This window comes from Calypte anna, chromosome 3 (assembly GCF_003957555.1).
Source record: "Calypte anna isolate BGI_N300 chromosome 3, bCalAnn1_v1.p, whole genome shotgun sequence".
Lineage (NCBI taxonomy): Eukaryota > Metazoa > Chordata > Aves > Apodiformes > Trochilidae > Calypte > Calypte anna.
In genome coordinates this window covers 79209981-79226568 of record NC_044246.1, presented here as the reverse complement: position 1 = coordinate 79226568, position 16588 = coordinate 79209981, and the positions used below count along the sequence as shown (strand labels likewise).

Below are 16588 nucleotides of genomic sequence, written 5' to 3'. Positions count from 1 at the left end.
AAGAATCATGGAAAAGAAAGCTACAGAAATCAACAGGTAGAAAGTCAATGAAATCTAATATTCCAAAATTAAAGAAAAAACAAAAAAAATACACCACCAAAAAACTAAATCCTGCGAATCCAGGCAATCTGAAGAGGAAATACTAAGTGTAAAAGGTGAGTATTTAAATAGATGCTTACAATGAAAGACAAACCTCCCTCTAAATTTGGCCTTTGTGAATGAAGAATTACATGTTTTTCCAGTATGAAAACTTAAAAAACAAAATACAAAACCTATCACAGAGACTTTAAAATATTTCAGTGCTCTTCTGAAGCTAAGAAAACATGAACTCTGAAATCTAGCATGCAGGAATTCCCAAGAAAAGCTTCCCTAGTGCTGATCTTCAACTTTTTCCATCACTGATGAATGCATACGGCACATTCTTAATTCATGCAGATAAAGGAAAGGTCACTTCAATAATGTAGTTGGGATCTTTATATGAAGGACAATTATGAAGGAAAGGCAAAACAGACAAATTAAAAATATTTCATCAAGTCAGAGAGCTAACAAGCTCCATGTTTTAGAAGGTATCCATGTTTCATGACAGTTGAAGATTTTTTTTTAAATTTAAAATTATTAGGTATTGTTCAACATCTTTCAGTAATTTAAGCAACTTTAAACTTAATAAACTTGCACCAGAAATTTAACTCAGTTAACATCAAACCTGATCAACTCTCTAATTATGTAAAAAAAACCAGTCCTGACACATTGAGAACATTTTTAGAGAGTGCTAAGCATTAATGCTTTTAAAGTTACTGATGAATGTCCATGAGTTTTCTATTATGCATATTGGATTTAGAGTAGCATTTTTCATCGAACAAAAGCCATTTTATTCATATATCTCTTCAAAACCATACTGATTCTTCCATCATGTCACTTAACTATAGCAACTGCTCAAAAACTGTTGACGTTTGCAGGTATCTACCAGCACTGTAACTGATCATTTAGATAAACAGCTGTTTATTTTCTTACGATCAAACCTGGACACAAGAGGCATTTATTGGCAAAGGACAGAACAGCAGAAATATTTGGGTTCATATCATAGGAGAAATTTCAGGAGATATTTGCATGTTTTCATGTACACCAACTGACATTTTAGGAACATTTTTTGTTTTAACTTCAGGGAGAGAAAAGAGCTTGACAAATCTTACACAACTTTTTGTACTCCAAACAGTGTAGTTCTTTGTAAGTAATGAACACTATAATCACCAACTAGCAATTTTCATTCTTCAGTCCAAGTGGCATACAAAGAGTGAAAGAGCCCACAGTGAAAAAGCAATTAAAATATTTTTAATGATCTGCAAGCATTATCAGAAGACACAAAGAACATCTTAAAAATATGAACTTTGTTGAGTGTCCTTTTAAAAGCTAGCAGCCAAAAATATTTTTTGAACAGACCAGAATCTCTGTTGCATTCAGAACAGTAGTACATCATTTTGTTGTCCATGATTTTTGACTCCCAAGTTTTGCAAATGCTGATACATCAAGACTCTTACCACTGTTGCACTGTTCATATAAAGTCTGAAAGTGAATAAAACCAGAAGTATTCAGGTGAATGCAGCTGCATCACATGTGAATTCACAGCTATATCTTCATAACAAACATTACTACTTCAAATAAATCATCACATACTGAAATATTCCAAACATCATACTAAAATTTCTCTCTCAAATCAGAAAATAAAGATCCATTGAAGACAATATAGTTGTACCAGTACTAATGCAACATAGTACTGACAAGAAAACATACACTGACTTAGCAGCATGAGCAAAGCACAGAGCTTCACAAGCTGGCAGAGAACAAATTACCAAGATTTAAAACCAAGATTAATCCACTAATGGTCTCTGATGTGAAAACACCAGAATGGAAGAGAGAGGTACTTAAAATATCAGGGTGAGTATGAGATGAGGTTATTGCCTATGAGACAGGAAAATCAGTGGCCACCAGTATAACCACATCAGAATATTGTTAAAAGGATAATCTCTTGTCCACCCCCAAATTTTAAAAAAATCAGGTATGACTAGAAAAGTGCAGAAAAACTTCCTTAGATTTACTTCAAGGATACTGAATTTGCTCTCCCTTCTATGAAAGAAGCTTTGCATTCCATCTCAACTTGCTACATCTTTGACCTCTTCTGAGACAGACAGACAGAACAGAATTGAAGAGTTACTGAGCTCGTACAGGCAGTAAACTGAGAGGCTGGAATCAATACCTCAATGCACAGGGACTAATTCTGCACATAATGCATTAACAGTTCAGCAAACTCCAGGAAGCAAGAACAGCTGCAACCCAAAAGCTTGCACACTTGACAGATCAATCTAGATTGCCCATAGCGATGATTCTTAATTAGAAGACCTACTACAGGTTTTGAGTAGCTTAGAAGCAAAGTAGCACAATGAAAACTATTTTAGAGAGGAGAAACTGGAGCAGCAGGGGATTTGGAAATAAAAACTACAGGTATAGTGGAAGGTGAAAAGGAAAGAAAAATCTAAAATGAAGACTACCATCATCCTTTCAACCTTTCCCATTCAGAAGAATACAGGGAGATTTTGCACACTTGAAAACAAAAACACTGCAATCAATGTTATACTTTTTCCATCTGTGTTTACAGCTTTGACAGTCATCCTTCCAGCTACCAAACATTTTAACATTTGTCTGCGAGACCTACCATACAAAATAAAAAAAATGAAATTTACTTACCCGAGCAGCTCTAGAAATAGAATTGGGAGAATTCAAGCCCACAAGCTGGCCCAGGATACGTTTCATTTCCTCTGTTGTTCCTTTTGAATTTGGAACACCTGCAGTTAATTTATAATTATGCTAAAGCTGTATAGAATTATGCATAAATACCAGTGCAGTTTTGTAGGAGGTATACAAAGTCAGTTTTGAAACTAAGGATTCAAGAATTAAAATACAGATAGACACCAAAAAAAAATACTGTTAGACCAGCAAGAGAAAGTACATACAGGAGTAAAGCATTTTGTTTTCTTAAGCATAATTATGAATATTATTTAATGAAGATTTTAAAACAACGGTACCTGTTTGACAATTACTTTGAATTTGAACATAGGGATGTATCAGCAACTCCGAAACAGATATTCTTTGTTTAGGATTTCTTATTAAACAGCGCTGCAAGTGAAAAAAAAGGAACAATGCTTTGCCTAAAAATAAAGAATTTTCCTAAAAAATAACACTCAGAACATTTAAAAGACCCTGTAGATGCACATCAGAAAACTTTACAGATCAACTGCATGCTCCGAAAGACTCAACACAAAAATTCAATAACAGGTTAACCTCGTTACCTGTGGTAAAAATTATCTTCAGAGGAAAGCTTGGTAAACTGTTTTACTCCAGAAACAACACTGGAAGAGGTGAAGCCCAGATCCTACAACTTGCTTTTATTTAAAATGATACAAAATGTCACTGAGATTCCAAAGATAAGAAAGTAAGTGCTTCTGGATTTCAGTTTGTTACCTGGCTAAGCAACAAAATTAGGGCTCGAGTAAAAGAACAAGTTTCAAAAGCAGATAAATATGTAGGGTGAGTGAAATATGAAAGGGATGGTGAGTACAAAAGCTACTGTACTTGCTTTGGGTTGGTAAGGCAAAGGAGTTAAGCCAGACTGCCCTAAGTATTTACTTCTTTCTTTACTACTGAGCTGAAAATAACTTGTACTAAGGGAACATATCAAGTAGATCTAGCTTCATTTAAGTCTTTGGAGTAAGGCCTGTGACTATGTAGCAGGGAGCATTCATTTGAGAAAAAAGTCTCTTAAGCACAAGTCAGCTTAAGAAAATATGCTTTAAATAAAGAAGCTGTCATTATTTGAATCAAAAGTAATCTTAAGGGAGAGTTACCTTTAGCACATCTTGAAGATCCTTCTCAGCAATATCTGGAAATTCTATTTCATAACTAGGATCAACAATGGCATGCAGTTTATTGATTGGATTTGTTATATGTTGAAATGGAGTCCTTCCATATGTCATACAGTACAAAATGCATCCCAATGACCACACATCACTTTTGGGACTTATCTAATACAACAATAAAAAAAATAAAATTAATCCTCAATTAAGGAACTGTCCCTTCAGTCAATTTTATCATATAACTGTACACTCATTTCACTTCAGTGTGAAACTACCCTAACTTTGCACTGGATAACAGATTTTAGTAACTATGATTCAAAATTACCAAGACAGTATGCTATTATCTCCTAACACAGTGGCTTAATTCAGTAATATTCTGTAAGAAAGCTATTAATTATCTTTGAAAATCAACTTATTTGAACAAAATAACATTAAACTCAGTCCTTAACAAGTTTAACAGTCTAATTTTGGAGTTATGAGTAAATACAAAGAAAAACATAATCAATTCAGTTCAGAAACCAGTAAGACATCATAGCTAAATTCCCATAGTAGGAAACCATAGTTAATTCCTCTGGGTTTAGAGGATTCAGATCCAGATTTCAATCATCACACCTGGGCTGTTCCTTACAGGAGTTTCTCCTTCCCCTATTGAAGCTGAAGCACTTTAAGAAAAGGACCTAAGGCTAGAGGGATAGGGGAGAGAAGAGGAGTGGGGAAAAAGACATACAAAGAGGCTGACACCCAGCCAGTGTTTAGATTTTTTGCTTAGAAAAGATGAGCTCCAGATCAAGTCAGCACTTTGCATGCAATTTTTGAAAAAGGTAAAACTTTTTAAAGGTAAAAAATGTCATCCTTAGTGAAAGAAATCCATCTATAAAATATTCTGTTCTGTGTATAGAAAGACAAGATTGTGTTTCACTATAGTCATACTTCAACTGTCAAAAGTCACAACCTTTGACTATTTATATGCACATACATAGAATATTTTTAATACCTTTCCACAACTTTGTACCCCTTTGCTGAAGCTTAACTGCCAACATGAAACTGCTTTCCCACACTACTTGCTCTTTAAGTAGACATAGTAACAAACACTGGTATAGATTTGAAAGCAGTTTTTCTTCCTTTTTTTTTTAAAAAAAATGCTAAGTCAGATTTATTTATGTATTTATGAAGGCAACAGGAGAAAAAAGATCACATTACCTTTGATCGAGATTTCCCATTTTCTCCATAGGAAGACATATCTTTTATTGCCTCAGGTGGCATATAATTCATTGTACCAACCTAGTCATAAAAATGTAAAAATATTCCTTTGAGTGAAACATGCACTTGATTTATCTCACTTGTTAGTGTTATATTTCCAAACACTGGAAAGTAGCTTGAAAAATTGTTTCTATTATAGCTGAAGGCCATTGTTTTCCCTTTAAACAAAAACATCTAAAAGTTATATATATGAATATGTATACATGTAAAACTACCCAGCATAAAATTTCAGCATTCACTGAAGTTACTACAGTAATAAACATAATCAGAAAGCACTATAGCACTTTACAGAAAAGTGTACATCAATTTTCCAGAGGTATTTCACCTGAGAATCTTTAATGATGCTTGTCACATCTGGTTGCATTTGGTTTGCAATGCCAAAGTCAATCAGCTTTAACATTCCATCAACTATTAGAAAGTTTGCTGGTTTCAGATCACTGTGAATAATGCCTGTAAAACAGTTTAAAATCAATGCAGGTTTAGTCAGTCCAAGTTACTACTGCAGTATGGAGGTTTTCTTGTTCAACTCCCATAAGCCTTGCACAAAGGAAAGGTGCAGATCAGCTTTAACTGGCCAAAACCAAATTCTTCTTTGCAGATTTGATTAAAATGTTTCTATTTCTTTTTAAACAGTTAAAACTTGCACGAGTTTATAGTTGGAATCATTATATGCTCAAATCTGCAGTCACACCACAATAGCTCTAGGAGACTTCAGTTGCATAGTTTCTCTTAGGGACAGGCCCTGTAGCTGTTTGTGCACACTGCCATACTAAACTGCTGTTCTGGATCATTTCAATGGCCTGTCCACTCCTGTAGTTTTCTCTTAAATAATTAGTTACACAGGTACTTATAGTGGAAGAATTACATTGCTTAATCTGATGGGGTTTTGCTACCTAATTTCAGAGGTACCATTCATCAAGGGTTACATGAATGACCTCTCACAAACCCTACTCACATCACAGAATCATGATTTATTATGGATTTGATTATCTATATAATAAACCAACATTTATATATTTCAAAACACCATTTCATAGACACATCAGGCAATATATGTAGCCTTTGTTTTAGTAGATTTTGCTTTCTTTATATATTAGTGAATGTTCCAGTGTTCTTGTGCTGTGATGAGGTCATGGTCTCTGCTATGTCGACAGGTCTCTCCACTTTTTTTTTCTTTTCTTAAAAGGATCCAAATCTGCTCTCTCCTTTATGTTCTCCAGTCAAAAAGAATACAAATGCATGCACTTCAATTACATGGAGAGAGATGAAAGGAAGGTCTAAGAACTGTGAGAAAAAGCTGAAACACTATGGCAAAGTAAACAAGATAGAGATGTGTAAAAGCTGCCATTAGTGTCAAAGCTTCTTTGGAGATGGTAAGTGGCTGAAATTTAAATCTAATGCAGAACAAACAGCACTGGGAGTAAAAAATCTAGTCTAATACAAAACATGTTATTTTCTGGCTGTTGCAAGGAAACAGCATTATACAAGAGTGATCTTTGGAGATCGCTGGGAGTTAGCAAAGGATGTCTCTCTGCACCAAAATTTACCCATTTAACTAAGTTCTTTTCACAGTACAGTAAATACCCACTTTTGAAGATCCCTACACTTACACCAAAACTAAGAGCAGTACCACCTCCAAAATTAAAAACAGATTCATATTATCTCTGCCATATAACCTATACAAATACCTAGAATTATTTAAGAATACCATATTCATGGATTGTGTGAACAGCTTCCAGCATATTTTTCCAATAGCTCTTTCGTTCCAACGGATCAATGGTTTTTTTCTTTTTGAGCCAACTATTGAGATCAATATTTCCACACTCCATTACCATGTAGATATGATGATCAGTAATTTCACTAAAAATAAAAAAATAGTTACGTTAAATTTTAAGGCAACTTTTTTATATCAAAAAGATCTTAGTTTAATAAAATTAGTGTTTACTCACTAGCCATAAAGGCGGATGATCTTATCACTGTGTTGCTGCAGTTTACTCAAATGAGCAATTTCATTCTTATAGCTCTCAACAGTCTGTTGATCAGCTTCCTCTAGATTCACATATTTGACAGCATACAGCTGCTTCTTTTCATTCAGTACTTGAAACACCTGCAAAACAGTATCAGTTAATAACTTCATTCAAATTTACTAGTCTTTCATCTCACCAGCCAGAATTTCAAAGAAATAAAATGTACCTTTTCAAAAGGAAGAAGCAACAATGAATTAATAAAGTTTACACAAGTCATCATGAAGAAAAATAAGAAGCCATCAGTTACAACAGAAACCCTGTCAGAAACCATTCTGTTTCTGACATTCAGTACCACATTATATTTACTAGATTTGATCACAAGTTTGAACACAAGTCTAAGATAAAGAATGCAAAATAACCTCTCACGAATGCCATATAATATCTCCCAAACATCCATTTTGTGGCATTAAGATGATTTGGGGGTTAGACTGTTGGAGAGTTTTTGGAAGAAAATGGACATGTGAGCAATCCTGAGCATTAGCCAGAGTGAGCTAAGGGCCCTGATGTCCAGCTGCAAGGTTACTAGAAGATCAGCTACGTGCAAAAGATAAGGGAGTTGGCAGGAGAAAAGAAGAATAACAGGATGGGAAAGCATTGCATAGACATCAAATAGAGTTGTATTTCACCAGTTATATAGTGCCCTGTGGCATATGAAGAATGTGTTGTACCAGTCAGCAATATGCTTATATTATGATTTCAGCCTGACTGTGTATAAAAGGGCTACTGCTGCTCTCAATAAACAGCAATACTTTGATTATATTAATCTGTGTGTTGTCCACTGAGCTCTTCCTGACAAATGGCGCCCGAACGGGGACCCTGAATTGCTGGTGGCTGCTTCACAGGATGGTTTATCTGGATGTTGGGAAACGCGGACGGGGTAGGCACTGCTTGGCAGTCGCGGCAGGAGCTGGAAGTGAGCTGGGCACTCAACCCCGTAAGGTAGGCCCTGCAAACCTGAGGGAAATGCAGACAGAGGCGGCGGTGCCGTTACTAGGTAGTATCGTCTCCAAGAGAGGGATTCCTAGTAATCTGAAACAGATCCAGGAGCTGTGCTTTAACCATACTGGTGTTTGCCGCAGTCTCCATTTTTGCGCTCTTCCCAGTGAATCGTCGGGAAACGCAGACGGGAGCTGGCCCTGCCTGGCAATTGCAGCAGGAGCTGGAAGTGAGCTGGCCACTCACCCATGCAAGGTAAGCACTGCAAACCTGAGGGAAATGCAGACAGAGGCGGCAGTGCCATTACTAGGTAGTATCGTCTCCAAGAGAGGGAAACATTATGAGAGTGGCAGTCTGAAACAGCTGCTACAGTGGGCTAAAGAGAGAGCCCTGATCCCCACTGTTGGTATAGCTTTTGAGCTGGAAACGTGGAAAGAAATTGGGAAGTCCGTATGGGATGAAATTAGCAAAGGATCTAAGGAGGCTGGAATATTAGCCACGTTGTGGACACTGATTCGAGACACATTAAAAGAAATGAGAAGTGAGAGGGCAGCAGCAGCTTCAGCGTTCACTGCCTTAAGGCCTGATCTAGCAGCACCGATGAATGCTTAGTATATGGACTCGACCTCTAAACAGTTATTTAAGACACCTAAAGAACCCTCACCAGCACCCGCAGGGGCTATACTAATTCAAGCTCAGCCAACTGTGCCATTTGACCCTGTGGTTCTGCTGAAAAGTAAAAATGGGATGGAGAAGCAAAACCAAAAGCGACCAAAAACACCACCGCCACCAGAATCGTCAGAGGACCCAGAGGGAGATAAGCAGGAGAACACGGGCGAGGAATCTCAGGATGTAGACGCCCGCCTGCCACTGCTCCTGGTTGCTCTGCCGCCGCCGCCGCTCCCCCCCTCCTCCACTGCCTGATTTATCTTCTCGACCACCATTGCCATCAATTTATCCTCTGCTTCCCCTGTCAACACTGGCAATGCCTGCTATAGAGCAACAACCAGAGGAAGAGCTGGGACTCCGAGACCAGCAACTAAGGGAACTGCTGAAAAAACTGGAGTCTGAGGATGAGTATACCCCTGAAAAAAAACCCCTAATTTTTGCTCGGGGAACATCCCAAACAACCCAGGGGCACTAATTTTACTTCCTGATCTGTTCCCTATTCCTGCCTCTACTTCCCATAACCCTTTAACACCCACTGGTCCACCTCTTCAGATCAAACATGGGGAGGGTGGTGGGGGGGTGGTAGGGGAGGTGGGAGTGTGGATCCGATAACTAGATGGAAGAGAATTATTTGAAATGCTGTAGTTGAAGGAGAAATGGTTCCCAACATGGGTCCAATGGGTTTTCCAGTGATTGTGGGACCAGGAGGAGGAGGTCAATGGGTTGCATTAGATTGGAAAATGATGAAAGAAGCCAAAGCTGCCATTACGCAGTATGGTTTGAAATTGTCATTTACTCAATCTCTTTTGCAATATCTTTTTACTGCTCAATTATTGATGCCATATGACACAAAAATGCTCATTAATACTCTTAACTCCTTCTCAACAATTGCAATTTCATCATAAATGGCAAATGCTGTGTGAAAATGCAGCTGCGATTCCTAGAGAGAACACCGATGTGTTATATGGAGTGCAAGCACAAATGTTACTCCATGCTTCTCCTTTTGTACGTGCAGATTTGCAGGCACGGTTTCAAACTGAAGTATTACAACTTTCACAAGACATGGCATATAAAGCTTTGCAAACTGTGCATGATACTGCACAAGCAACCCCCTCTTTTACAAATATTACACAGGGGGGAGCAGAGCCATATTCAAAATTTGTGGATTGCTTATATTCAGCGATAGCATTGCATCCTGATTTGCCAGAAGAGATAACAAAACTTTTTGATATGTTGGCATATGGCAATGCTAATGAAAAAACTAAACGTGCGTTAAGACTACTCCCAAAAGGTGCTACAGCAGCTCAATTGCTGGAAGCTTCTGAGCCAATGCTAGAAGCAGATAAAGCTGCTTAAGAACCATCACTGCAATATGGTCCTCAATATTGATGTATACTTTGATTATATTAAGCTGCGTGTTGTCCACTGCGCTCTTCCCGACAGTTAGACCACATGATTTGGAGATTAAAGAAGTCTGAGAGCACTGAGTCTGTTCAGTTTTAAGATCAGAAGACTACTGAGAATCTTATTGCCATCTTCAGCTGTTTTAAGGGAAGGTATGAGAAAAGGTAGAAAAGTCTTGAATCAAAGTATTAGAGGCAAGACATAGCTAACAATGCAGCAGAATCCAATCAGATTATTAAGAGACTATTTTCATCAGCATATAGTCCAACATGGGACCAGGCTATTCAGAGAAGCAGCGAGATCTGCATCTTAGTGATACTCAAAACTCAACTAAGAGACCATGAGCAACCTGCTCTCTTGTGGCCTGCTTTAAGCAGACCATTGGACCAAGTGACATGCAGGGGTCCTTTCCATCCTACCTCACTCTAGGACTGTCTGCTGCCAATACAGGAAGATTTTCTTCCCAGAGGTCCCTGCTGACTGGAAGCTAGTCAATGTTATTCCAATTTAAGAGAAGGATGTCAGGGAAAACCCAAGAAACTAAATAACTAACCTTGGTTCTTGAAAAATTATAGAGATCATACTGGGTACTACTGAAAGACATTTAAAGGACAATGCAACAATGAAGCACAGTCAGCATGGGTTCACAAAGTGTAGGTTCTATTCAACCAGTTTGATAGCCTTCTATAAGGTCACCCATGTAGTGAATGAAGTGAAGGAGGTGCATGTCGGGTTTTTTTTTAGATTTTAGTAAGGCTTTTGATACTGTCTCTCACAGCATTCTTCTGTACAAGTTGTCCAGTTGCAAGATTAACAGGTTCATGGTGCACTGGGGAAGAACTGGCTGAAGGGAAGAGCTCAAAGGGTTGTAGTGAACAGAACTACACCTGGCTGGGTCTCCAGTCACCAGCAGTGTTCACCAGGGTTCAATTCTAGGGCCAGTCCTATTCAATGTACTTATCAGCAATCTGGATGCAGGAACTGAATGCATCATCCACAAATATGCTGATGATACCAAACTGGGAGGTGCTGTTGAGCCTCTTGAGGGAAAAAAGGCCTTGCAGAGGGATCTAAATAGATCGGAGCATGGGGCAACAATTAATGAAATTTAACAAGCCCAAATACTGAATTCTGCACCTGCAAGAGAGTAACACCAGGCAGAAGTATAAATTCAGAGAGGAGTGGCTGGAGATTCCCTTCCTGCAGAAAGGAATCTGATCAACACTGGGTTCAATGAGTTAGCCCTGGCACCCAAGATTAAAAACTGCAACCTGGGGTATATTAAATACAGCATAACCAGAAGGAGCAATTATCCAAATATCCCACTGTATTCAGCCTTGGTGTGGCTCCACCTTGAGTACCTTGTGTACAGTTTTGGGCCCCACAATTTAAGAAGGGCATCAAGGCACTGGAATGCAGGGAGGGTATCAAAGCTGGTGTATCCTGGTTTGAGAGGACTAGGACAGAAAAAAAATGCCTGGGTTTAACTTTTCGTCAGCCCTGAAGTGGTTAGGCAGTTGGACTGCATGATCATTGTAGGCTCCTTCCAATTGAAATATTCTATTATATTTTGTAATTTACTACTCTCTGGATTAAAAAAAATCATGTAAGATTTGCAACTTTTAAAAACAATTTCACATCTCTTATGACACACTCAAATAGTTTCTTCTATCATTAGAAAACATGCATCATGATTGCTCAGTAACACTTTGGTTCTGTCAGTTCCTGCATATGCAGAAATGAAACCTAAATAAAAACTAGGCAGAAAGGCTGAAATATACCACACTTGTTCAGAACTTCTGCTTACTGCTATTCTTTACTTCAACATACCCTCCATCCAGTGACTGTTTTCACTTTTTCTCCACTAAAATGAACAGTACTATGCTTAACAGCACACCCTTTAATAACTGACAAAAGAGCATCTTACCTTACTTGAGCCTCCACTACCTATTTGTTTTAATATTGTATAAACTTTTCCTTTGATGGCAAGACATTCATGTGAAGGTATAGAAGATGGAACCTGTGTACATACAAAAAAACTTAGAAAATTATTATTTGTGTATATTCCGGGAAACATGGTAAAGCTCTACTTTTTATGAAGTTAATATGCTTTAACTTGCATTGGTCTTTCTGAACAAGATAAACTGTGGTAAAGCTAAACTTTAAATATGTCTGTCTTGAAAGTCATATCAAAGTATTTTTATAATGATCACCACTCAGCATGTAACATCATTGAACTCTTAGAAGAGACACCAATGCTTTTCATACTGGAAATCCAGAATAGGGTTCTTTAATGAGATTTCTCAGATCAACAAACACCCCTCTCTCTTTATAGATAATGTATGAAACTAGACTAAGACCTTCAGTCACAGCACACAACTAATTTAGACCTGTAGTCAAATCACCTATTGTATTAGAAGCAAACTACAAGCTAGCAGACTTCAGAGCTGTGAAGCTGAAACAGTCTGAGTTGCCTGTACCAGCTAAATCAAGCTGTAGAAGAATCACAAATTTTAAACATTAATCCTATAGTAAGATGCTTAAACCTAGCACCCTATTCTAAATACAATTGGGAAGATTCCTACTCAAGTGTGCAGCAAACAAGTTCATCCACTTTTACATGATTTCAGGCCACTACAAATGCATCAAAGTTTGTGAAAGTAACAAAATGGAGAAGCAATATATTTTTTTTATTCTTTCACCTCCTTCAGACTCTTAACTACTTCTCTTTTTGGGAACAAAAGCAGTGACTCTAATTCATGCCTCTCTCATGAAGCAGGATCTGAAGAGTCTTATGTTTCAGCCATAAAGGCTTCAGGATTTTGACACAACTGAACAGATTTTTGAGGAGGTGACTTATTATCTAAATTCAGACATTCATATAAAGAAAGTTATTTTGAGAGTACACAATGCAGGCTACTTTCCATTACTCATCCAGAAAGATGACTAACAACTTCAGATTAAAAAACTATATACATGCATAAATTTAACCTAAAGTAGTCTCCAATAAAAATATGTACTGAAAAATGACAGAAGACAGCCTAAAATTGTTACCTGTAAGCCAACTTGATTTTGAAATGGAGTTGCTGAAGTATGTGGTACGAAACATGGTAACTGGCTGTAGGGAGTAGACATTTGACATCCTGGCAGAAAGTTGTTCTTCGCAACTGGTGTTCTGAAACTAAATGAAGTAATATCTGTATTTAGTTGTATTTTCTTTCAGATTATGCTAACAACCAAGTTGAAATCTTCAGTACTTCTTGAAAGTTAATCCTCGGTGATTAGCAAAAGACCAAGCTTCTGCTGCATCCAATAATTACCATTAATGCTGCTTCAACTTGTGGACTTAGAAGCACAGAACTGGCTGGAAAAGACCTCCAAGACCACCATACCCAACTGTCAGAAGTCCTTTAGATGTACACTTAAACTACCAAATGCTACAGAAATATCTTAAAAGTAACTAATTGTTCAGACACTAGCTGGCACTCCCCACAAATTGGAAAATGAAAGAATCAAATAACTAGAAGAGCTGACCATAGGACAACAAGATAATCTGAGTCATAGTTAATGTTCTTTAGCTTATTCAGAGCCATTTTAGATGGAGACTTTTTTCTTTAAGTGAGCATACTGAGACAACTCCAAAGCAATCATGGGAGGGTTTTTTGGGAGCTTTAGCTATGCTGTATATGAGCTGAAAGATCACGTATTTAAGAAAACTCAAGACCACAAGAAATCCTTCACATTTATTTGTTCCCTGACAAGTCTACCATGTATTTAGTCATATTACTAAACATACAATTTTCCCCACCACCACAGTATTTCACAGAGGGGTTTAGAGTTAGAAGGGACCTTAAAGATTGCCTAATATCCACTCCCCCTTACATAGACAGGAGCACCTTCCATGAGGCCAGGCTGCTCAAAAACCCCATCCAACCTGGCCTTGAACACTTCCAGAGACAGGACATCCACAACTCCTCTGGATAACCTGTTCCAGCATCTCATGACTCTCACTGAAGAATTTCTTCCCAGTGCCTAGGCTGAATCTGCCCTCTTCCACTTTAAAGCCATTACACCTCCTATCCTATCACTACATACTACCAATTACAGAAATTGATGCTAAGGTCAAAACCGGAAAAATAATTTATATACCTAGGACTTCTTTGATGAGAATAAAATGAGAATGAAGTTTAAAAAAAAGTCAAAAACAGCCAAAAGCACAATTCTCACTGAATATATAAACACTCATTTCTGATTTATTACGTGCCATATATACTACAGGGAATTAGAATTTAAAATTAAAATTTCCATACAAGCAAGGTTTGAAAGGAGGAAGAACCTATTTAAGTACCACTTTTATTAATCATCATGAGATGCTGTGCTTCATTCACTGTATATATCCCAAATTGTACAGCTACAGAGCAAGAGGTCCTACCAACAGGAACAGTACTTATTCATCATACAACTTTGACCTATATGATTCATCCTAAAGACTTATGAAAATAGTAAGTAATCATATAATTAGAAAGACTTATCAACATCGTTACAGGGGTTTATGCCTAGCTTAAGATTGCACGGATAAACAAACACTAGCATTTCCTAACTTGAATGCTTGATTCTGCAAGCCTCTAGATTCTTTATGTTTTGTTTTTTTAAGACCACAGACAATTGCATCATGGGAAACAAACTGATATACAATCTAGAAAGCCTGTCAGCCACAAAAACAAGGCATCTGAAATGAAGTTTCATCAGAGAAAGAGGTAAATGCCTTAATGACTTGATTTGATGGTGTACTTCCAAATGCTGAAACACCAACAGGCAAGACCCTAAATGCAATCTGAATTTCAGGTCAGACATTAAGTGTTGGAAGCACTCAAACCTCATTTGCTATCTGAACAGAAAAGCTTAAGAAACCTTGTCAAAAACTGCTCAGGTCTTTCCTAAGATCAACAACTGTTCATGAGTGTGCAGCTCAAAGTGTCTTACCAGTCCATATAGTCATTATATGTGGTGCTTGGTGTTCCACAAACAAGTGATGGATCACTTTTCTTAGAAACAGCATCTGGTGGTGATAAACCTCTTGAAACCGGATGACCAGATTGTTCAAGGATCGACTGTTTTCCCTACAGAGGGCAAAGCAAAGTATTACTCCACACCAGGAATCAGAATTAAGAACATAGAAATCACTTTTTCAACATAAGGAAGCTGCTGCACCTAGAAAACCACTACATACTCCTGTTACTTTACCTCTCTATAGCAGTTTTTCTGTGTTACTTCTTGAATCGGCCATTTTTTCCTGGCACTGACACAGTTTAGTTTAATCTGATCCAACTGCTTTCTGTAGCTTTCACCAGAACTAGATTGTTGCTGTTGACTTTCCAAACTCCTTGTTTCTGGTATCTTCAGCTTCTGATGCTGGACTTGTTCTGAAAAAAATCAGTTTATGAAAAAGACTTGATATTTAATACTTGAAATAGTTTCTGGAGGATTTATCCCAAAGTTTTTAGAAGAATTTTACCTCATTTTCTATATCAAAATAAATGAACACGGTTGACTTACTGTGCATTAAAATGCATTAGCATAGTCTTAAGGATTCATATTCTTAGGAAGTTATAGGAACTTTCTTCAAAATCTTAGGATTCTACTATAACAGTAAGAGATAAAACTTTTCCCCAACCATTCCGTGATTCTGTGCAATTTCACAGAACAAGATCACATTCATCATTTGCACTACAACACCCTGAGACACTGAGCAGGTTTAGAAAGCATTTAAGAAAAACTCACTGCAATACTTCAGATTAAAAGTCTGCTGTCTGTGACAACAGGCAACTTATAATGCAGTATAATGACTGAAGCCAGAGGCATAAAGGGCAAGGCATGCTCCACCTCATGGTTCCTCTTCCATTGGTGGAAGATTGCAGTGCAGGCTGCAAACTGCACAGCCTAAGAATGTTCCTTTATATGCTTGTCCAGTTTTAGTTCACGTTCTAATTGAGTCACCATCCCTGGAAGTAATTAAAAACTGTGTAGATGTGATATTAAGGAACATGGTTTAGTGGGGACTTCACAGTGTGTTAGGTTGACTGTTGGACTTGGTGATATTAAAGGTCTTCTCCAACCAAAACAATCCTACGACTGTATTCTATGAAAAATAATGTTTCAAGTAAAATATTTTTCCTTTCTTTAATAGGTAAGTATGTATATAATCCAAAATCCAACTCTTAAAATATTATTAGACATTTTCACCTGATTTCTTCAGCAGAGTAAGAAATCGGAATTAGATGTCTGATGAAACACAGAAGTAGCAAGTGAAAGTGAAGCAAAGTGAAAGCAAGTGAAAGCAAAGTGAAAGATTAGTACACATATTCCATGATGTTGGTGCTAAATTAC

At 37.5% G+C, this 16588-nt stretch overlaps 1 protein-coding gene across 1 annotated transcript in view; it reads right to left on the bottom strand.

Moving 5' to 3' along the window:
• Positions 1-1470: 1470 nt before the first annotated feature.
• The window catches only part of TTK (TTK protein kinase), a 34902-nt gene continuing 19784 nt past the window's right edge, over positions 1471-16588 (bottom strand). The window contains exons 11-22 of the mRNA XM_030447835.1: positions 15446-15624; positions 15185-15321; positions 13256-13382; positions 12129-12221; positions 7115-7272; positions 6874-7025; positions 5491-5615; positions 5106-5186; positions 3897-4073; positions 3078-3168; positions 2740-2837; positions 1471-1560 (exon numbers count right to left, since the gene is read on the bottom strand). Of these exons, the coding sequence (XP_030303695.1) occupies positions 1471-1560; positions 2740-2837; positions 3078-3168; positions 3897-4073; positions 5106-5186; positions 5491-5615; positions 6874-7025; positions 7115-7272; positions 12129-12221; positions 13256-13382; positions 15185-15321; positions 15446-15624 (1508 nt within the window). The remainder of the gene's footprint in view (positions 1561-2739; positions 2838-3077; positions 3169-3896; positions 4074-5105; positions 5187-5490; positions 5616-6873; positions 7026-7114; positions 7273-12128; positions 12222-13255; positions 13383-15184; positions 15322-15445; positions 15625-16588) is intronic.